Source organism: Rhinopithecus roxellana, chromosome 4, assembly GCF_007565055.1.
Source record: "Rhinopithecus roxellana isolate Shanxi Qingling chromosome 4, ASM756505v1, whole genome shotgun sequence".
Lineage (NCBI taxonomy): Eukaryota > Metazoa > Chordata > Mammalia > Primates > Cercopithecidae > Rhinopithecus > Rhinopithecus roxellana.
This window is the reverse complement of record NC_044552.1, coordinates 175,866,463-175,890,228: the sequence shown is the minus strand read 5'-3', so window position 1 is coordinate 175,890,228 and position 23,766 is coordinate 175,866,463. Positions and strand designations below refer to the sequence as shown.

Genomic DNA, 23,766 nt, shown 5'->3' with positions numbered 1-23,766 from the left:
TTATGACTAAGGAAAATATAATTATGGAAACGTTACGGCCTGAATATTACTTTGGTTATTACATGATGTAGCAGCATGTGGCTTACTATAACACTTTTTTTTTTTTTTTTTTTTTTGAAATAGGGTCTCACTCAGTAGCTCAGGCTGAAGTGCAGTAGCAAGATCATAGCTGACTGCAGCCATGAACTCCAGGGCTCAAGCCATCCTCCGCCTCAGCCTCCTGAGTGGTTGAAACTACAGACGGACACCATGATACCAGGCTAAATTTTTAAAATTTGGTGTAGAGACAGAGTCTCACTATATTTCCCGGGCTGGTCTCAAACTCCTGGCCTCAAGTGACTCTTCAACCTAAGCCCCCCAAAGTGCTAGGACTACAGGTGTGTGTAAGCTATAACACTCTAAAAGGATAAGACAGGTTTTATGAGGTATTAACATAGAATAAAAACAGTATATGTCAGTCTTTGTTCCCTAGAAAAATTCCTACCATTTTATTATTATTATCATCATCATCATTCTTAAACATTTGGGAAAGGCTAAGTTTTCTAGAAATTAAGTTATTCCCAGACACATGGGTACTCAGTAGCTAAACCATGACCAAACACATTTCTAGTGGCTGGTATCTACACTTCATCATTTCCCCACCACTACAACCATGCTGCCTCATACATAAATAACAGCAACTATCAGGCTTTGATGGTGCACTTACAGGTACGTAAGTGTAAAATATTGTCAGATATGGACCAATATTAAATCAAACTGATATTTATGTGAATTGCATTATTTAGATCACTAAGGCGTAAGATATCATATCAATGATTTGGTCTTTTAAGTTAAAAATATTTGTTTTTACTATTTTTTTAGATTGTGATAGCACTTAAGCTCAAGGGTTTTTGATTTGGAAAGATATGGATTCAATTTCTGATTCCACAGTTTAGCACCTGGAGCATGTGCCGCCAGGAGCAAGTGACTCGAGCCTATGAAACCTCAGTGCTTCTGCACTGGCTCCTTGGTATCTAAAACAGTGTGAAACTCCCAGCCTGTAGGGCTGTCACTGAGATGAAGGATGATGCATGTAAAACACTTGGCACGTGGGAAATGCTCCATACTCCACAGTTATCAAAACTATTAAACAAAATTACCTTAAAACCCTTCACGGAAAAGAAACAGAGTCATAAGTAGGTATTTTTCAGTAGCAGACGAGACTACTAGGAAATGTTCATTAAAGCATGCTACGTATGTAGGATAATCAGCAATTTTATGAATAGTTGTGAAAGTTACAAAGCAGTTTCGAATTAGCAGTTGAGTGAACTTGTCTTTAACTTTATGAAGTAGGCAGGGAGTACTAATGTTTTTATCATTAATAATAATTCCTTATTCACATACCATTTGAGAAAATCAAAGAGAATTATTAACATCATTGTGTTGGAACATTAATCTGGTGGAATAGTTTTATTAGCTGTTTAAATCTGATTGGCTGTTCTGAAATATCCAGAACAAAGACTGTATCTGGTATAAATAGCTACCGGGCAGAGAGGGTATCATTTGGCAGGACTAAATCTGAAAATATACATGCATTTGTATTTCATATTTGAAGAACTAATGTAATTGCTTGAAGTTAAAAATCAAGTTTTTTCATAACTTTCCAGAATAGCTAAAAATGAATTAAGGAACATAACAGACTTTGCATTTTGGAACAAATGTTTCCTAGACAATTTTAGTAAATCTAGGGAAAGATTTTACTGTAAAGCAGTTAAATTATTTTTTTCTCAACTATATGTTGTTCACTCATCACAGAAAATGAAATTAAAGTGTAGCAAAATAGATCACAGTTGTAAGATGCTTCAGTGAAAAATATGGTTTCAATAAGTATTTCAAGCAGAACATGTTATAGAGTCACTGTGACTAATCAAGTTATAAATGGGTTTACATTTTTAAAGTTCATTGATTTATCATAGAATTTGTGTTTAAACATAAATGAAATAGTACAAGACTAAGATACTCTATTAACATTAATTTTATGAGCAAATTTGCATTGAAAATTAATTTGTAGGAGGGGCATGTGTAATTAACTAAGAAATAACCTGTCTTTAGTAACTATAATACACTAATTACATGTAAGTGAAAACTGCTAGTTACAGAGCAAATGAATTCTTTCATCAGTGCAGGTCTATGATTCTAGTAAACATAGAATTATCTATATTGATAGCCCAAAATATGAGATAATCTTTAAAAGTTAAGTTGGTACAGAGATTCATAGACAAAATGTTACTCTTCCTGGGTGCACACAAGGGGCAATGAAGCTCAGGGAATGATGATAAAAAAAGACACAGTGGACACAATCTAAAAAAATAGATAGTTCCCATTTGGACACTTGGGAATGGTTCTAAACTAGTCATAGTTGAATTTTAAAAGACAGGTAGTTAATCTTTAAGTATTTTAATGTAGTTGAAATGGTGACCTCCAATAAAAAATGTGGGTATGCAATACAAAAACTTTTTAAAAAAATCAATAAAGCCAGTCAGGATGGTCCCATATGATTAATGCAGCAAAGCATTAAACTTAACTGAACTAGGGGATTTTAAATAATCAAATTCCAAAGAAATAGGTTTAGATTTCAGATAATTCTGAAAAACTCATAAACTTACATCTAACCCATTTAACACACAGCTATCATTATGTTTAAATTCAAGATTAAAGTAACAGCATCAAAGAAACTGAACTGTGTTGCTAAATCCATGGCTCATCGGAATTCTGTCAAAGCACCGGGGACTCACCACGTAGTTTTGTAGAAGCTGCTCCACTGAGTCTCTCCTCCCGTACTTAATGATCCAAGACTTCAGCTTTGACTCTGCAAGAACCAGCAGTGAGAGCAGACGGTACTTTAATTCTAAAAATTCCATTTTCATTAGGTGTAGCTCCGATGTGGAGGAAACAAAATGAAACCTAGAAATAAAACAGGGAGAATTTAGAGAATGTAACTAATAGTAACAGAACCGATGCTTACTTAACCTGTTACATGTCAGCCTTAAATAGAATGCAGCCACAAGCTCTTCTAACTCTGGCTGATCATTTTCTGGAGATCTGATTCCTTTTCTAGCTCTGGATTTAAAAGCAAAACATGAATGATTGAAGTCTTCGATTTAGTTCTTTCCCCTGCCAACACATCTCTCATCTGTTTCTTTTATAAGCTGTTTTTGCAATATTACATAATGTTCCTTACAGTACTGAACAAAAATACAGCCTCTGAAGAAACCATTTCTGTGATTTCCATGCTGTGGATAAATTCAGGTTCACTCTTTTCAGTTAATAATACATTAGAATGGTGGCATTCTTAGCAAGTCTTATGGGAGCCCACTTTCTATTTACCAAAGGCAAGCATCTCTGTTAAAAAAAAAAAAAAAATCATGAAAACAGAAAAAAGAAATGTAAAAAACATCCACCTAGCGTTTTAAAAAGAGACTTCATTTAAATGCAGATATTCTCTTACCTCTCGGCCATGTCCTCTAATTGATCAGGTGGCACTGGAATCCCGTTAACAGACCTGGTCCGGTAGATTTCATGGAATGCTCTTTTGTGGGCATCTGTGTTTTGAAGCAGATCCTAAGATACAGTTTTAAAAAAATGAAAAATGAAAAACATGTTTCACAGAGGGCTAAGAAGCATAATTTCCAGCCTGCACCGATGAGTCAATGTATTCAACAATTTGATCCTGCTGCCACATTCAGAGGCAGCTTGGTGCCTGTCAAAGGCTCTTACCTTCAACAGGAGCTGGGTGCTTGTACTTAAAACACTATGCTGGAACTGCATCTAATAATTATGCATCTTTTAAACACACATGACACTTGCACAGCAATGCATTCAGACGTTTTAAAGGCACATGATCCCATGGAAAATGTAATTACTGCTATGAAATGATTTTAGTATTTTTCGCCTTTCTTGATTTTGGATATGTTGGTTTTTAAAAGCTTAAAACTAAGCATGACGAATTGAAACCTTTAACGGCAAAAGAGATTAGGCTTTCTACTGTTATTTTATTTTGAATGCATGCACACTATTATAAAGTGATATTTGCTTGCCATCTAAAGTAAGTCAATCATATTACAATATATTTTGAAATACCCTTTTGAATAGAAAATTTCAAACAAGTGCAGGGAATACCCCATAGGTAACACAGTGGGAAGATTAAATGTGATGTTAATAAATATTCATTATAGACTGCATAGAACTCCACAGGTTTGATTCATTTATTCAGGTTAATTTGAATCTGCTTTGATTTGTTTGCTGTGTTTTTCATCACTTACAAACTAATTTCTAAACAGACATACATGTATTTTACACTCCCTCACTCATTTCTCACATAGAAGCAAAGAAGGAGTTAGGTGAAGGGAGATTCATGCCTTAATTTCTAGAGGTTAGTTTGTGTCCTGATGGCAGAATAAATACAGTACTTAACAATGCATCACTCATTGAAAAAGTAAGACATTAGACCACCAAAATAATACATTAAAATTAATATTTTTATCTCATACCAAAATTTAGTGGATTAATTAGAGAAATTAGTAGCAAAACCAGCTTAAAATCAAAAGAGACACACTTGACTATGGAGCAAGTGAAGACTTTTCTATAATAAATCAAAATGTTAAGGTTTGCATATGATTGTCCACATATGACATTTTAACACGGTAGAAAAACCTTAGGGCCAATTTCAATCCTGATATATTTTGCTATGATCACATTTTGACCTGCTTCGATTCTGTAGGTAAGCGCAGAGATACTCACAAGTCATGCATTTTAAGGATCACTGTGGTGAGTCTTCTGAAAAGACCCTATCCTCCACACATTTGCTTCCCATGGCCTCAAGGGAGGGTACTATGTGAAGCCAAGAACTCATTATGGGAGGGCAGGGAACAAGCAGGTGTTCTTAGAGCAACTATTGATGACGAGTGTTCTAGCCATGCTCTAACTCCTTTATCACATGCAGACACATTGCTGTAGCTTGCGGTTGCGCTGAAACTTTCCCAAGTGACTGCAGGGCACACTTGGAGTTATCACCCCAGCTAGCTCTGATCTGTGACAGTTTTAAAATATCTACTATGTTGAAAAAGTCTTTACAAGCTACCCAAACAAAAGCATTTTCACACATATGATAAAAGAACTTCTTAGGCCGGGCACGGTGGCTCATGCCTGTAATCCCAGCACTTTGGGAGGCAGAGGCTGGTGGATCATGAGATCAGGAGTTCAAAATCAGCCTAGGCCAACATGGTGAAATCCTGTCTCTACAAAAGATACAAAAATTAGCCAGGCACGGTGGCGTGCACCTGTAGTCCCAGCTACTTGGGGGTCTGAGGCAGGAGAATTGCTTGAACCTGGGATGTGGAGGCTGCAGTGAGCCAAGATCACACCATTGCACTCCAACCTGGGCAACAGGGCAAGGCTCCGTCTCAAAAAATAAAAATAAAAAAGGACTTCGTCAGTTGGCATGATGTCACTGATTCCTCTGAAAGGCCTTCTCACAATAAAGCAGCTAGATGCTGGGCAAAATATATGATTTTAATTCACCTTGCTGGGTACATAGGAAGTAAGTGAAATATTTTAGGTTCCCCATTCTCAGTAAAACATGACCCAAAAATTAGATCACAGATCTGTAGGCAAAAAACAAATAGAAAAATCTAGATTGTCCTGGACAAATAGCTACACCATTGCTGAGAGAGATTGAGTCTTAGAATGTGAACAGGGTGAGGACACTGAAACGAGATCCCCTCCATTTAGTCAGAAAGCTCAATGAGGGCTAACATGACCAGGTTATTAGCAAATGCAAATACAATAGGAGGAAAGCAGAGATTACCAACCACAGGAAACAAGCCACCATGAGTGAGAACCAGCAGAAACAACAAACTTATCATGCTAGAAAAATGTCAATAATTTAATACTTGACAACAATGTGTAAGATAAAAAGGAGAGTGGTTTGGTTAAAGTATTCATAATTCCTTATATTGATTAAGAGGAGGTTTAGATATCGATTAACTTTCAATTTTGTAAAGTATCTATGGTCAAATTTCGAGGGCAATCATACTGTACAACCAGAGTTTATAACTTTCATGCTAGTAGAAATAAAACCATGGAATAAGAAAAATGAGTAAGGAGACAAAAACAAAACCTCTTCAATCAACTTATAAATAGCAAGAAAGTAGAAAAGAAGAAAAAGTAGAACAATTAGAAAGCAAAGACTCAGATGCCAGAAACAAATTCAAGTATATCAATAATAATAAATAAATGTGAATAAAGTAGAAATTTACTAGTTAAAAGATAAAGATTATCAGATTGGACAAACAAACAAAATAGAACTATCTTCTTTTTACAAAAGATACACCTAATCATTAAGAACATGGATAGGTTAAAATTAATAAAATGGAGCACATGTCAGGCAAATACTAAGAGAAATCTGATATAAATGTATTAATATCAGACAAAATGGATTTCAGAACAGAAGCATTATAAGTACAGACACTCCTTGACTCACAATGGGGTTGTGTCCCAATAAAAGACATTGTAAGTTGAAAATATTCTAAGTCAAAAATGTATTTAATACACCTAAACCAACCAAACATTATAGCTCAGCTTCACCGACATTAAATGTGCTCAGAACACTCACATTAGCCTACAATTTGGCAAAATTATCTAGCATAAAGCCGAATTTTATAATAAAACGTTTAATACCTCACTTAAGAATATCATATCACATGTCACTGCTGAATGTATATTGCTTTTGCACCATTGTAAAGTCAAAATTGTAAGTTGAATCACTATAAGTTGGAAACCATCTATAATTAATTGCATAAAGATTAAACTTTCGACTTACTAGAAGGCATATTATTCCTGAACTTGAACATGCCCATTAAACTTCAAAATATATACAGCAAAAACTGATGGAACTGTAAGGAGAACCTGAACCATCAACATCACTGTGGGGTTTATCAACATGCCTCTCTAAATGAGATAGAGCAAAGGAAGCAAGTGTTATAGCAGGTTGTTGGGTAAAGAAGGGAAAAGGCTGCAGGAATGGTCTTTATAAGAACTTGTGGTGTTTTGATAATGGAAGCCAGCTAGGAATTTTGAGCAGGTTGGTGGAATTATCTCAGCTGCATTTTAAGGATCACTGTGGCGATTCTTCTGAAAATACCCTATCCTCCATACGTTTGCTTCCCATGGCTTCTAAGATAACACTGTAGCTGGATTTCCTCCAACTTCACTGGTTGCTCCTTCTCAGACTTTTACTGGCTTTTCTACTCTTCAATCTCTTAATACTGGATTCCCTCCAAGATCAGACCTTGGTCCCTTTCTCTTCTCTGTATATACTTCTTTATTTAATTTCTCCAGTCTCAGAGCTTTAAACATCCCTCTAGATGCGAATGACTCTGATTTTTTATCTCCAGGCTATACTTCTTTCCTGAGCTCTCTTACCTATTGCCTACTCCACATGTCCTCTTGGATGAGAAAAAGACTCAACATGCCCCAAACTGAATTCCTTAGCTTTCCTCCCAAAGTCACTTCATTGTCTCCTATTCTTAACTGATAGAAACTCTGTTTTTTCACTTGCACAGCCCCAAATCATAGTGTCATTTATGACTCTTGTTCTTTCATAGTATGTATCTAATGCTGAAAATTGTTCTGCCCTCAAAATGTATTCAGAATCTGTCCATTTCTCACCATCTCTACAGCTACTTCCTTTGTTCAAGGCACTCAAACTGGATGATTGAAACGGTACCCTGGCTTCTGGTCTCCATTCCTAACCCAGTCTATTCTCACACAACAGCCATATCATGAAAATACTGTCATTCCTTTGGGGGAAAAAAAATGGGGCTGGGTGCTGTGGCTCATGCGTGTAATTCCAGCACTTTAGGAGGGTGGGCAGATTGCTTGAGCCCAGGCGTTTGAGACCAGCCTGGGCAACACAGTGAAACCCTATCTCTCCAAAAAAATACAAAAATTAGTCAGGTGTGGTGGCCCATGCCTGAAGTCCTACCTACTCAGGAGACTAAGGTGGAAGGATCACTGGATCCTGGGAGGCAGAGGCTGCAGTGAGCCATGACCACACCACTACACTCCCACCTGGGCAACAGAGCCAGACCCTATCTCAAAAAAAAAAAAAAAAACAGAAAGAAAGAGAGAGAGAAAGAAGAAAGCAAGCAGAAAAGAAAATGGATGAAAAAAGAAGGTTAGAACATTGTAGAGCAAATGCCGAAGTGTGATTAAGGAAAGTGAAGCGGTTCAAAGAAACAATATTGGGGAAAATATACAGGCACAGAAAATACCACAAAATATATAAAACAGTATTTTGAACTATTTTATGCCAATAATTCTGAACTTAGTCAAATGCACACATTTTTAGAAAGTATGCATTATCAATATTGATCCAATCACAATTTTGAGAGCCTGAATATGGGGAGACAACAGTGAAAAAAATCAACAATTCCCACTTTCATAGAGTTGACATTATAGTGCAGAAAATCAAGCAAAAGATAAGATAAATGATTAAAACAGATAACAGTTGAGGTGATGATAAATGCTAAAGAGAAACATCAAATGGGAAAGGAGAAGGGGAGTTTGAGGGAAGTTGCAATTTCAAAAGAGGTGTCCAGAAAAGGGTTGACGAAGAGGGGATCTTTTAGTAAAGGCCTTACAGAGATGAAGAATGTAACAGGAATATCAGTAAGAGGATGTTTCAGACTGAGGGATGAGAACATTCCAGAAGGATGGCAAAGTTAAAGACCTCAAGGTAGGGAATGTGCTTGCCTATTTGATGTCATCTTTTCAATGAGGCTTCACTGACAACCCTATTTAAAATTGCAACGACACCTAATTTCCCCTGTCCTTTTACTTTCTAACCTAAATTTACTTATTTTTTGTTTATTACTTTTATCTGCCTCCTCTCCCTAGAAGGTAAGTGATCCAAGGGAAGGGATTTTTGTCTGTTTTGCTTACAGATGTATCACAAATGCCTAAAACACTGCTTTGCACACTGAGAAAGCTCAACAGATATTTGCTGAAAGAATAGGGAAGACCAGAGAGGTACAGCCAGGGGAGTAAGAAGGAAATTACAAGTGGCACAATCATAGCTCACCCACTGCAGCCTTTAACTGCTGGGCTCACGCGATCCTCCTGCCTCAGCCTCCTGAGTAGCTGGGACTACAGGCATACAGCACTATGCCTGACTAATTTTTTATTTTTTTATTTTTTGTAAAGACAGAGTCTCGCTTGGTTGACCAGGTTGGTCTCAAACTTCTGGCTTCATGTGCTTCTCCTGCCTTGGCTTCTCAACATGTTGGAATTACAAGTATGAGCCGCCATGCCCTAAAGAAAGTCTTTCAAGGGTAAAGGGATAACTAAGGGAAATGTTTGTGACAGGTGAGGTAAGAAGACTGAGAACTGGCCGTTGGGTGAGGAATGAGGCAAAGTCTGGTAAATGTGGCATGGTAGATGGCAAGAGAAAAGCTTGACTGGAATGGTTTTTAGAAAGAATGAGAGAAGGGAATTTAGAAAGAAGAAAGAGAACAGAGCCAACTCTCTCAAAGAGCTTTGCTGTAAAAGGAAGGAAGAAAATTGGACAGTAGCTGGAAGGGGAAGTGGGGCTAAGAAAAAGACTTTTTAAGATGAGTTAATGGCAGCATATTTGTATGTGGATGAGAAAACTCCAACAAAGAAAGAAAGAGAAAAAATATAGAAGGGAGGAAGGACAGGAATTACCTTTTGGAGAGAGGGTGGGATCTAATGTACACATAGAGAGGTTGGCCTCGGCCCAGAGCACAGATGGTTCACCCATAGTAACAGAAGTGAAGAGCGCGTATTTGGGCACAGATGTAAGTAGGTGGGTTGATGTGGCCGTGGGAGCTGGTGGAAATTCTTTTCTGATTGCTTCTATTTTCTCAAAGAAAAAGGAAGTAATGTCATCAGCTAAGAGTGAGGATGGGGAGGAGGTGTGGAAGGTTTGAAAAGACAAGATATGAAATAGTTGTCCCAGAAATGAAGAGGGAATGGAGTCGGGAAATGCCTTCTGATTGCCAGGCACCATTAAGGGCCCACTTGGGTTAGTCATCAAGTCTGGGGGTGTGTTTTTCTCCAGCCACAGTCAGCTACATGTGTGTGGGCATGAACTAGGCAGAGAGCTGGCTTTCACCGGCATCGTGTTTTTACCAGGACAGTAAAACAAAGTGAAATGTGGACAAGGCAAGCGAGGATGTGGATGAGTGGGGCTTTTACATTGCATTTAAGCAGAGCACAAAGGGAGCTGGTAAAGAGAACAGGATGCAGTGAAAAGATGGTAGGGTAACAGATTATAGGGCACAGAGGAGATGAAGCCTTGTCTGACTGGAGAGGAAGGTACTTGACAAAGAGCTTGTGGAGGGGTCTCATTTACTGGTGATGAGCACTCTAGGCTATGACTGTGGAATGAGTGGCTAGGGTTGGGTGTTGGACAGGATCCTGGGGGAAGAGGAAGTCAAGAACCTGAGAGGTCACGATATTGGGAGGATCATCTCTGGGTTATTGAAGTTATTAAGAATTATGGCATGCATTGTCATCCAGGAAATAAAATCTTCAAGAAAGGAGGGAAAGTGACCTAGGTAGGGTTGGTAACTGCAGGAAGGATGTGTAGCAGGTGGCACAGCCTGATGGCTACTTTCACGATTCCTTATGACTGAAAGTCTTACTTTGCCAAATCAATACTAAGAATAATAAATTAGTCAGTATAATCACTTTACAAGTATGATAAGCAACAGCTTTGTGGTCACATTTTAAGCCTAGTGCTGAAGACAACCTGGATCATCAGTTATGTGACCTTGGGCAAGTCACTTAACCTCTCTCTGCCTACAGTTTCCTCATCAGCAAAAGAGGATAATAATACCTATCTCACATCCGTCATGTTAAGTGTTTGGTAAAAATCAAATACTTAGGACTAAAATATGGTTAAGTCCTCCATAATAGTTAGCTGTGGTTATTGTTATTTTTATAGATAACTGAACATTAGGGTAACCAGAAAATAGAAGAGATAATACAGGTACACTATGTTTTGCAGAATAAATATGTTCTAATATATACATACATATATATGTTAATTTTTCAGAAATAGCAAAACAAAACCATTGGCAGAACCATTCACAAAGCGAACTCTTGGAAACACACATTTAAAAATTGATCTGAATCCAACTTGCAAGCATTGCCTATGCATTAAGTGTTGAAAATTGTGTTGTTTTTAAAAAAGTTGTGAAGAATGAAAAAACCCAAGCATTGCAACTTTGATAGCCTGTTCAAGTTTTCTTGACAAAAATCAGAATTACTTTTTAGACCAAGATGGGAAGACAATATTCCCAAACATTTTGGTCATGCATCAGTGAGTCCTAAATTGTGATTTTCCCAATTTATTGCATCTCCAAGTCAGCCCAATATACCAGCATAGAGGTGTTACATCAAATCGAGGGACTGAGTTAGTGCCATTGAGGAAACTTATAATTTTTAGTTGTTTTAATGAGTCAAACTTGGCCAAGCGTGGTGGCTCACACCTGTAATCCCAGCACTTTGGGAGGCTGAGGCAGGCGGATCACTTAAGGTCAGGAGCTCAAGGCCAGGCTGGTCAACATGGTGAAACCCCATCTCTACTAAAAATACAAATATTAGCCAGGCGTGGTATCAGGTGCCTGAAATCCCAGCTACATGGGAGGCGGAGGCAGGAGAATCACTTGAACCTGGGAGGCAGAGGTTGCAGTGAGCTGAGATCGCACCATTGCACTCCAGCCTGAGAGCAAAAAAGCGAGTCTCCATTTCAACAATAATAATAATAATAATTCAAACTTTCACCCTCAAAGCTTAGCTTATTATAGTCTCCTAATATATATTTTTCAATAAATGAGAATTGATTTTAAAATCGACAATTTAATTGTTTTATGAGCTGGTTTAAGTACCCATGCCCAGGCCTAGCAAAAGTTCCTACCTCAATAAAAAGATCATTCTAATATTCACCTTGAACCTGGCCTGATCCCCCACCTACCTCTGCTTTTTACCTTTGTCTCTTTGTTACATTCCTTGGTTTTCTCTTTAGCCTAGTCCTTTCTGGGTTTTTGTTTGTTTGTTTGCTTCAGATAACCATTTTCTCCAACTCCTGTCCCTCGAACTCTCCTTGACTCACTTCATTTCTGGTTTTTATGCCTTCTTCACTAGCCTTTGGCAGAGAGATTGTTCTAGCTGTATTCTTGGGGGCTGGCACAGGGTCTGTCTCTCTCTGTGTCTCTCAAGGGAGCTAGAAGGGCTCATGAAGGGCCTGAAATCATATAGCCATGGAAACATGCAGACAGCATGTACACTGGCCAACTTAGGACTCACTCCCCCATAGGAGATGTTACTACTGTCTATAGTGTGCCTTGAATTAATTTTTTTTTTTTTTTTTTTTTTTTTTTTGAGACGGAGTCTTGCTCTGTCACCCAGGCTGGAGTGCAGTGGCCGGATCTCAGCTCACTGCAAGCTCCGCCTCCTGGGTTTACGCCATTCTCCTGCCTCAGCCTCCCAAGTAGCTGGGACTACAGGCGCCCGCCACCTCGCCCGGCTAGTTTTTTTTTTTTTTTTTTTTTTTTTTTGTATTTTTTTAGTAGAGACGGGGTTTCACCATGTTAGGCAGGATGGTCTCAATCTCCTGACCTCGTGATCCGCCCGTCTCGGCCTCCCAAGTGCTGGGATTACAGGCTTGAGCCACCGAACCAGCCTGAATTAATATTTTTATAAACTGTTATAATTAACTAGTAAATAGCAGTTACATTGTCAGGCATTTTCTCTATGGTGGGACACTGAAGTCAAAGTTAAGGGTATTATATAAAGAACAACTGTGTAGATGTTTCTCAGACCTCTAGATTGGAGGCACCACAAATGCCTGGACCTTGTCTGTGCCCCTCACCTGTTGCCCTGGAGCTGAAGACCTGCATGTAGTAGGAATATTTGCTACCATGCCTATTTGCTGAATTAATGTATTTAACTCCCAATTAATATACATTGTACATTTCATTTAAAATTCTAAAGTGACTTCTTTTGTATCAAATATTTACGTCAATTAAAATAGTTTCATATGTAGGTAACAGGTACACTGGACTCCTAATCGCCACCATTATGTAACATACTCACGTAACAAACATGCACATGTACCCCCTGAATCTAAAATTTAAAAATTAATAAATAAATGCCAGTTAAGGTAAAAAAAAAAAGTTTAAATTAAAAAGTTTTACATGAAAAAAATTATTATATGTTATATAAGCTTAATTGCTAATTTGTTAAAGATGTTATTATTTGTGTAATATTGTTTTCACACCTTCCTCCATTTTTAATATACTGGGGTGCTCTCAAAATTGACATGGCCCAGGTGTTTCTATGCTTTTGAGAAGCCTTAACCTGATTCAATCCCAGGAAAATTCTTGTGACTTGATCTCATACGAGGCCTGAACTCTGGGTCCCTTATGGCATAGCTGCCCCCACATTAGGGCACTAAGGCACAGACAAGCAGGCCCAGCTTTTATATGTGAGTATCTGCACAGATGAAGACCCCAAAGTCATGGCATCTGAGAAGTCAGATGACAGAGAGTTTAGTGTGTATGTTTGTCTGTGTTGCTGGTCGGGGGAGAAGAGGAGCTAAGAGATAATCAGCAACTTTAAAAGTGTCCGAAGGCACTGAGTATTGGAAAAGGCCAAGAAGAAATGGAGGCAGGACCCTGAATGACGGCCTCTGCAGACCATCAAACCTTGCTGTGGCCATCAGGTTCGATAAGTTTGTCTGAGGTTGAGTCTGTTGAGTTGAAACTGCCAAGATTGGTAAAGGCATCGTATCTCTGTGTCTCTGTATCTCTAGCTCCAAAAGTAAAGCCCAGAGAGGCATAAAATAAAATCTGTCATAGATTTGCTTTATGATCTTGTCTGGATATAGAACAGTATATTTCCTTGGGGTAATTTTTTTTTAAATATCAATAATTTGGCAGAAAATATATAGGGGCTATATATTGCCCGTGTGTAGTCAGGAGTAGAAATCTCTGTTTTTCACATATGCAGTAATACCCTACCACACTACAGAAAATGAAGTATACGCATTCAAATGCGTAAAATGCAAGATTGCGTTAATGTGATGTTAATGAAAAACAGCATTTTTAGTTAGGCCTGTAGTATCACAAAACACAAAGAGAAAGTATATTGGAAACTATACCATATACAACTGATCATATATTAAGTTTAAAATGTCCCAAATGACTAAGAGACCATCAAAGCTTAACCCCACCACTTCCTACAGCCTCCATTCCTTCTACCCCCACCCCACAGCACCAGGACATAAGAACTTTTGCCTGCCTTCCTTTGAGAATGGAGGCAGAAATGAGGTCTGGAGCCAATGGCCAGCCACATTATTATGTAAACACATACCATCTATGCACTTATCTTTTGAAAAATAACATATGACAACAGAAATAACAAAGATAGCTGCAGATGAAAAAAACACCACACAGGTATGGAAAATATCTCAGGAAATCAACCTACTGGAACCGTTGTTAACCAGTGTAAGAAAGAAACGTTCAAATTAGAGAACTCTAAGAAGGTGTGACATCTCTGAGCATGTAGAATGAATACTTGCGGCGTTCCCAACAGGTCAGGTTGTAACTAGGCTACCTCTCCAGACCGCACTAGGGCTGTTATGCTGCAAGGCTTTCCAACCAGAATTTTTACCTTATGTTGCTCAAGTTTCCGTTGTATCGTGTTTGCTGTTTCCTCGTGGACCTGCTGAATGGTTATTTCCTCTCTCAGGGCCACCTCCGCTCTGTACAGCCAGGCACCTATGGTGCCCAGAGGTGCAGGAAGAGATTTATCAAGCTGTATATGCCAGTCAAAGAGCTAAAATTTAAAAAACAGAAAAGTAAAATATCTTTAATACAGATGACAATTTATAAAATTACCCCCAAATAATACTAAAGCATACATAAAGCTTTAAGTTAATGATTTCAGGCTAAGTTAATAAATATCAAATAAGTAAATGTCTGTGTTCTGAGTTTGATACTTTAGGGATGGGGAGAAAATTACAGTTACAAGCAAATTTTGAGGAAACTCAAAATACATCTTAAACATGGAAGATTATTAGAAGTGTAAGCAATTTTCCTCTTACAGGAGTAGCATAAAGCACCCACTGACTTTCAGTGTGGCTTTTGCTGAAAGGGAAGGGATCAGGTTTGCTGACATGCTTGGAGGATGCAGCAGTTATACACCTGGCTGATGTGTATCTTGGTCTTCGGAATGAGAATCCCATTAAAACCTCCCACATGATCAGAACAAGTCCAGAAAAATGAGGGTTATCTAAGCAGCTCTAGACAAAGATGGATTTAAAAGATTCTTTCTATAATCCTATGATTGTCTACCCTTCTCTCCATCTCTTTCATTTTACCCAATTCTCAGACACATTGCCTAGCTTACTGGAATGCCAGGTGGGATGAGTGCAGGTGCTTAGGAACTAGTCTATTCTTTAACGGAGTCACTAGAAAAAAATGAGACTATCAAAAAAAAATTTGGCTGGGTGCAGTGGCTCACTCTCGTAATCCCAGAAATTTGGGGAGCCAAGATGGGTGAGATGCTTGAACCCAGGAGGTTAAGACCAGCCTGGGCAATACAGTGAGATCTCATCTCCACAAAAAAAAAAAAAAAAAAAAAAAAAAAAAAAATTTAGCCAAGCATGGTGGTAGGTACATGCCTGTGGTCCCAGATACTCGGTGGCTGAGGTAGGAGGATTGCCTGAGTCGAGGAGGTTGAAGCTGCAGTGAGCTGTGATTGTGCCACTACACTTTAGCCTGGGTGACAGAGCAAGGCATTATCTCAAAAATAAAATAAAAAAAAAATAAAGAACATACGGTAAGTTCAAGACAAATATTCTTATTAGTGATAGAAGAGTTCCAGGGGCTTGAAATCTTGGTATTTAAGCATTAAGAATATGAATATGAAAGATACTGAGCAGTTTTCTTTCAGATTAGTGATCAATCAGATAAAAAGAGATGCTTGAATTAAAGAATATAAAACTGTATGTCAATACAGGAAGGTCATTAACTTTGATGAAACATGGTTTTGGAATACGAGGAGTTGCTGTGGTTCCGTTCTGGAGAATCTGCTACAAGACGAGAGAGTCACCTCTTCTAAACCACCCAGAAGGAAGTTGTGTAAAGTGTGAAGTGATTCAGATGGTCTCAAGATTTTAATCTATCATCGAGTCAATGGCTGATATCACATACACGGAAGCCAAAGCAAGAAAATAGCTGTTAAACCAAAGACTTCCATTAACTTACAGGAAAACCAGACAAGGAGGCAAAGATTCTCCCCTAGTTAAGTCTTTCTAGCCTCAGACAGAGGCAGTAGAACCTGTTGTCATATCACTGTGTAGAAACAGATGATGAAAAATATTCTTTTCTGAATTTATTAAACCCCAATACAACTAATTGTGGAAGAACTTACCCTGGAGGTCACTCTATCCCAAGACTGTTTTACCAATGCTTGGTCAAGTGACAATTTACCATCTCTATGTAATGGTTGTATTAAATGTTCAATCTGTTTCCTCTTCATTTCGTATTGAACTCTGAAGTGCTTAAATGACTAAAAGAGGAAAAACAGCAACAGTATGGCAATGAGTCAAAAACAGCAAAAGCAAAGGAAAGCACATTTCCTAAATAACAACCTTTTCTATTTGGATAACACTCGATATATGTTACTGATAATAATAATGATAGTTATGCTACTAATAGCAGCTGTCATTTATCAAGCCCTGACATAGCTTGACCCTGTGCTAAGTGCTTTCTGCATATTATCTTCTCTGGTTCTCCCCATCACCCTACAACATAGACATGCATTATTATCCTGAAGCCCAGAAATGACTTACCAAGGACAAGTAGTAGAGGTAGGACTAAAGCCTAGGATTTCTCATTTCTAGTAAAGTAATTTATGTACCAGTATACGTTTGTCAGGAAATCATAGTAAACAGGAGTATAAATCTTAGCTAATAATCAAGATAGTTGCTTTATTTCAAGTACCAAACAATTTACAAACAGAAATTGCATATAGGGAAATAATGCAGAATTAAAGCTGTCTAGATTTGTGTTTAAGTAAGCCTGCATAAAGAGGTTTACTTTAGGGGACCATGCTTATATGATAATCCTTTGCTTTAATTTCATGGTATTAAAATATTAAGCATGTCACAGTACAGTTGACATCAATTTATTATATGTAGACTTAACTATAAGCTTAATGCTAACAATAAAACAATTTTTAAAGTTTTATGTTTTACATTAATTAAATTAACGCATCCTAAAGTGTGACTCCAAATCTAAACACAAAATTAAAATATAATTAAAATGTGCAGTTATGTTACAGAACAGGAGGATGGCCCCACAAAAGTTCGCAGATAACAAAACTAAAAGAATTTCAAAATTATAAACAAACATGTAAATTCACATGAAGAACACTGGGGGGAGATAGTGAACTACAATTTTACCTACAAGTTTTTCTTCCATTTTCTCTGAATGGAAATTTAAAAATACCGAAACATAGGCTGGGCACGGTGGCTCACGCCTGTAACCCCAGCACTTTCGGAGATCAAGGCGAGCGGATCACGAGGTCAAGAGATTGAGACCATCCTGGCCAACATGGTGAAATCCCATCTCTATTAAAAACACAAAAATGAGCTGAGGGTAGTGGCACATGCCTGTAGTTCCAGCTACTCAGGAGGCTGAGGCAGGAGAATCGCTTGAACCCGGGAGGCGGAGGTTGCAGTGAGCTGAGATCACGATCATGCCACCCACTGCACTCCAGTTTGGCGACAGAGTGAGACTCTGTCTAAGAAAATATATAAAATTTAAAAAAATAAAATAAATAAAAAATAAAAATAAACCAAAACATAAAATCAACTTTTAAATTTTATTCCACAGGATTCTGAGTGAAAAAACTGGAAAATACAGCATTTACTATAGATTGAAAGAGATTTAAAATGCTGATTACGTAATGTAAAGATGAAATGAAATTTTCCCTAAATTCAGATTTCAGGTAGTCTCTAAATCCATTTTTAAGAGACTAGTGATCACCTTTGGACTGAAAGGAGTGTTTCTGTTTTATGCTTTTCTAAGCCTTTATTTCCCTCATGAACTAGCATCTGTGTAACAGGTAGCTTTATAACTTGGGATTTATTTTTTGATAATTGATGCCAAACCTAAACCTCATCAGTCGACTAAATAAGTATATTCACTCTGTTCTTGCAATTCTTTTCTCCATTTACTGGCTTAATCATTTTTTAATGGATCTCAGCCCAGAAAATTTTATTTTGGGGAAAAAAGCTCACATTGAATTTCAAAGCAAAAGAGTACATGCATATCAACCACATATTTATTGCTTTGCTAAGTTGGACAAATATAATATTGATGCTACCATCTATCTGAATTCAGGCATATCTTAAAGATACGATTACACAAAATCACTAATGCCATAGATAAATCTTTTGTCTACCATGTTGAAGTTCTCACATTATTTGACCTTTTTCTGTAGCAGACATGACTGAAATATGATGGCGAGAATATATTACAGAATATACTATACTTAATTTTGCCACTAAAATGGAGTGATGTTTGACATTGGAAAAAATGATAATGCTGCATCAAAGAAATCAAAATTTTTATTAATTTTTATTTTTTCTTCAACTTTTGTTTTAAGTTCTAGGGTACATGTCCAGGAAGATTTGTTACATAGGTAATCATGTGCCGTAGTGGTTTGCTGCATGGATCAACCCATCACCTAGGTACTAAGCCCAGCCCAGGAAGAATTAGCTATTCTTCCTGATGCTCTACTTCTCCCACTCCCCCACGGGCCCCAGTGTGTGTTGTTTCTCCATGTGTCCATGTATTCTCATCGTTCAGCTCCCATTTATAAGTGAGAACACACAGGGTTTGGTTTTCTGCTCCTGCATTAGTTTGCTGAGGATAATGACTTCCAGTTCCATCCATGTCCCTGCAAAGGGCATGATCTTGTTCCTTTATATGGCAGCCTAGTCTTCCATGGTGTATACGTACCACATTTTATTTCTCAAGTCTACATTGATGGGCATTTGGGTTGATTCTGTGTCTTTGCTATTGAAATCACACTTTTTAAATGGGAACAAACTGTGTTTTGTGTCTTGGAAATGAAAATCGGAAGCAGAAGTCCAATTAACGACACTGTAGTCAGACTGGGGAAAAACATTAACCCTGAGCTCAACTTGAATGCAATGGTGTTGAACTAGGCAGGTCGCAGCTGAAACTGATCCCTTTAATGGACCTCCAATACTCACGTTGCAATCCTTTATTAAAGTCAGCTTATTTTATACTAATTTTCAATTTGACTCAACTCTTTGTTTTTGGTAGATTTTTGTGTTAGATGACATCTACAAGATCATGAGTTCTATAAACACAAAGACTCCGCATTTGTTTTCCAAGTCATCTATAAGACCGAGTTATGGGAAAGTGATGAAGCCTCAGTGCTCCATATATAGTGTGGATACAATGCAACTTAAGACTATCTACATACGTCAGAAACACAATTATGAAATTATATGCAAACTTAGGGTAATGAATGTTAGGTCTTTAAAGACTTTTTCCCATTAACGTAATTTGAAGCATTAAACAGAGATCAAATGACATATATAAATCTTAGTCAAAAGTAGCTTCTGAAAAATTCAAAAAGCTTTTCCATACATTACCTGATATTTATCCTGTAAATTTGATTCCACCATCTGTGCTCTTGTCAAATCTCTCTCAAATTGTTCTATCCAAACTTTCATTTCCTTCAAAATTAGCCTGTCTTCTCTCTGGAAACAGGGAGACATTATAATTTTATTAGTATCTGTGCATTTAATTGCTGATTAATACCTGACTGATTCTAGAAGAGATTTAATATTTAGTAAGTCCCAACTGTCTCTGAAAAATTTTCTTTCTCCTCACCCCCACCCCTTTAGGACAGTAAGAAGCAAAAGTTAACTCTAGAAAAATATCTTAGTTATCTTACTGAATAATGAAATTAACTAACTCCATTTGTTTTTGCCAAGTAATGCTAATTTAATAAAGAAAATGTGCCCAGGAGGGAATTTCCTAAGTACACAAATAATAAGAGTCATAGTTGGAGTAGAAACACAGTCCTGGGAGTTGCTTCCTAACCCAAGGCCATTGGTACCCCAGAGGACAGTTCTAGATGGGGTTCATTTTGACTGAATTTGAGGAGTTACACCCAAAATACCATTGGGTGACTTGTCCATATTACTATTTAAACTGATATTAGGTACTACAATCTCCACGTGGACAGAAAACACATTTATCTGGTTCAATATGGTATTCCCAGACCCTGGGAACATAATACCTATTAGAGATGTACCAAGTTATTTGGTGAATACATGTATCCAGGTCACTACTCATCTCAAAAATGAAACATAAAATTGGGATTTTCATACTTATTTTCACAAATGATGACAAGCGCCATTATATAATAGCATTGATTTAGTGAAAATATCCTAACTTTCCATCAAGATGTAGCGTCTCATAAGAATGTCAAGTATTCAGAACCATACTGAACATGGTTTTTCGGCATTTACAAAACAGCTTTCAACTTCAGCATCTCACTTGCTGCTGACAGTGCTGTGACACAGGTAAAATGACTGTCCCCCTTGGCAGGTGATGTTTCAGAGTGGAAAGAATGCCATTTATGGAGACAGGCCAAACTGGTTTCAAATTCTGGCTCTACCATGCATTAGCTCTGTGAGCTTGGTGTGTGTGTGTGTTTTTTTTCTTAATCTCTCTACTGTTGTACTACAGGATGTACTAAAGGGTGTGTTGAATCATCATGCACCTTTTCAATGGTTTTGGTGAGAATTAGAGGTAATCTGTGTAGCATGTCTAGTACCGAGGTTGTCACATTCTCATGATCCATGCCTTCTCTCACTTTCTTGTCTTGCAAAAGCAGTCGTCTTCTGCCTAAACACTTACCACATTTTCCCCTGGATAATGCCTTTTTCAGAACTTGGCTCAGGCACAACCTACTCTAGGAAGCTTTTTCTAACCCAGAAGTCTGAGTGAGGGTATCTGTCTCCTATGCCAGTGGTTCTCACACTTAGTACACACTAGAATCATCTGAGGGGTTTAGAAAAACACAAATTGCTGGGCAGCACCCACAGAGTTTCTGGCTAAGCAGATGTAGAGTAGACCCAAAAATCCGTATGTCTAAGTTCCCAGGTGAATCTGATGCTGCTGGTCAAGGAACCATATATTGAGAACACTTCTCTATGATCCTGTTACACAACCTCAGCACTAATATTCACCCAAATGCATTTGGGTGATACTCAGCCCTCTGTGTCCTTAGATTCAATCAATAGCAGATTGAAAATATTCAGAAAATAATAAAAATAACAATACAGCAATAAAGATAATACAAACAAAATACAACACAGTATAACAACTATTTATTTATTTATGTATTATTATTATTTTTGAGACGGAGTCTCTCTCTGTCATGCAGGCTGGAGTACAGTGGCTGGATCTCAGCTCACTGCAAGCTCCGCCTCCCGGGTTTACGCCATTCTCCTGCCTCAGCCTCCCGAGTAGCTGGGACTACAGGCACCTTCCACCTTGCCCAGCTAGTTTTTTGTATTTTTTTAGTAGAGACGGGGTTTCATCGTGTTAGCCAGGATGGTCTCGATCTCCTGACCTCATGATCCGCCCGTCTCGGGCTCCCAAAGTGCTGGGATTATAGGCTTGAGCCACCGCGCCTGGCCAACAACTATTTAAATAGCATTTACATTGTGTTAGGTATTATACATAATCTAGAGATTAAAGTATATGGGAGGATATGTGTAAGTTAAATGCAAAGACTATGCTATTTTATATCAGGAACCTGAGCATCATGATTTTTGCTGTCTTGGGGGAGTCCTGGAACCAATCACTTGTGAATATCTAGGGACAACTGTACAAAATCCTTGTCAGGCCTCTGAGCCCAAGCCTGCACGTGTACATCCAGATGGCCGAGGCAACTGAAGAACCACAAAAGAAGTGAAAATGGCTGGTTCCTGCCTTAACTGATGACATTTGATGATTGTGATTTGTTCCTGCCCCACCCTAACTGACCAATTGACCTTGTGAAATTCCTACTTCTGGACAATGAATCTCAGAAGCTCCCTACTGAGCACCTTGTAACCCCCGCCCCTGCCCGCAAGAGAAAAACCCCCTTTGACTGCAGTTTTCCACTACCCACCCAAATCCTATAAAACTGCTCCACCCCATCTCCCTTTGCTGACTCCTTTTTTGTACTCAGTCTGCCTGCACCCAGGGGATTAAAAAGCTTTATTGCTCACACAAAGTCTGTTTGGTGGTCTCTTCACACGGATGCACATGACATTTGGTGCTGAAGACACAGGATAGCGGGACTCCTTCGGGAGACGGGTCCCCTGTCCTCACCCTCACTCTGTAAGGAGATCCACCTATGACCTCGGGTCCTCAGGCCAGCCCAAGGAACATCTCACCAATTTCAAATCGGGTAAGTGGTCTTTTCACTACCTTCTCCAGCCTCTCTCGCTACCTTTCAATCTCCCTGTCCTTCCAATTCCAGTTGTTTTTCCTCTCTAGTAGAGACAAAGGAGACACATTTTATCTGTGGAGACAAAACTCCGGTGTGGGTTACAGACTCGGGAAGACAGGCTTCCCTTGGTGTTTAATCACTGCGGGGACACCTGCCTGTTTATTCACCCACATTCCACTGGTGTCTGATCACCACAGGGATGCCTGCCTTGGTCATTCACCCACATTCCCTCGGTGGCAAGTCAATTGCAGGGATGCCTGCTTTGGCTGCTCACCCACATTACAGCCCAGGGCTGCTCACCACCCACTTCTCTGTGTCTCTACCTTTCACTTTACACTTACCTCCTTCACTATGGGCAAGCTTCCACCCTCCATTCCCCCTTCTTCTCCCTTAGCCTGTGTTCTCAAGAACTTAAAACCTCTTCATCTCACACCTGACCTAAAACCTAAATGCCTTATTTTCTTCTGCAACAACGCTTGGCCCCAGTACAAACTTGACAATGGTTCTAAATGGCCAGAAAACAGCACTTTTGAGTTCTCCATCTTACAAGACCTGGATGATTTTTGTCGAAAAATGGGCAAATGATCTGAGGTGCCTGACGTTCAGGCATTCTTTTACACATCAGTCCCTCCCTAGTTTATGCTCCCAGTGCAACTCATCTCAAATCTTTCTTCTTTCTCTCCTGTCTGTTCCTTCAGCCTCCACCCCAAGCTCTGAGTCCTTTGAATCCTCCTTTTCTATGGACCCATCTGACCTCTCCCCTCCTCCCCAGGCTGCTCCTCACCAGGCTGAGCCAGGTCCCAATTCTTCCTCAGCCTCCGCTCCCCCACCCTATAATCCTTCGATCACCTCCCCTCCTCATACCCACTCTGGCTTACAGTTTTGTTCCACAACTAGCCCTCCCCCACCTGCCCAACAATTTCCTCTTACAGAGGTGGCTGGGGCTCAAGGCATAGTCAAGGTTAACCCTCCCTTTTTTTTTTTATCTGACCTCTCCCAAATCAGTTAGTGTTTAGGCTCTTTTTCACCAAATATAAAACCCCAGCCCAGTTCATGGCCTGCTTTGCAGCAACCCTTAGACACTTTACTGCCCTAGACCCAGAGGGTCCAGAAGGCCGTCCTATTCTCAATATGCATTTT

General features: G+C 38.8%; 1 protein-coding gene across 16 annotated transcripts in view; it reads right to left on the bottom strand.

Moving 5' to 3' along the window:
• SYNE1 (spectrin repeat containing nuclear envelope protein 1) overlaps positions 1-23,766 on the bottom strand; it is a 546,282-nt gene that overhangs the window by 360,610 nt on the left and 161,906 nt on the right. For 12 of the 16 annotated variants that reach the window (XM_030928648.1, XM_030928649.1, XM_030928634.1 and 9 more), the window contains exons 10-15: positions 19,766-19,873; positions 16,504-16,641; positions 14,740-14,904; positions 3,488-3,600; positions 3,367-3,381; positions 2,775-2,943 (exon numbers count right to left, since the gene is read on the bottom strand). In XM_030928648.1, coding sequence (XP_030784508.1) covers positions 2,775-2,943; positions 3,367-3,381; positions 3,488-3,600; positions 14,740-14,904; positions 16,504-16,641; positions 19,766-19,873 — 708 coding nt within the window. The remainder of the gene's footprint in view (positions 1-2,774; positions 2,944-3,366; positions 3,382-3,487; positions 3,601-14,739; positions 14,905-16,503; positions 16,642-19,765; positions 19,874-23,766) is intronic. The other 4 variants (XM_030928639.1, XM_030928641.1, XM_010357724.2 and 1 more) reach the window with 1 other exon arrangement.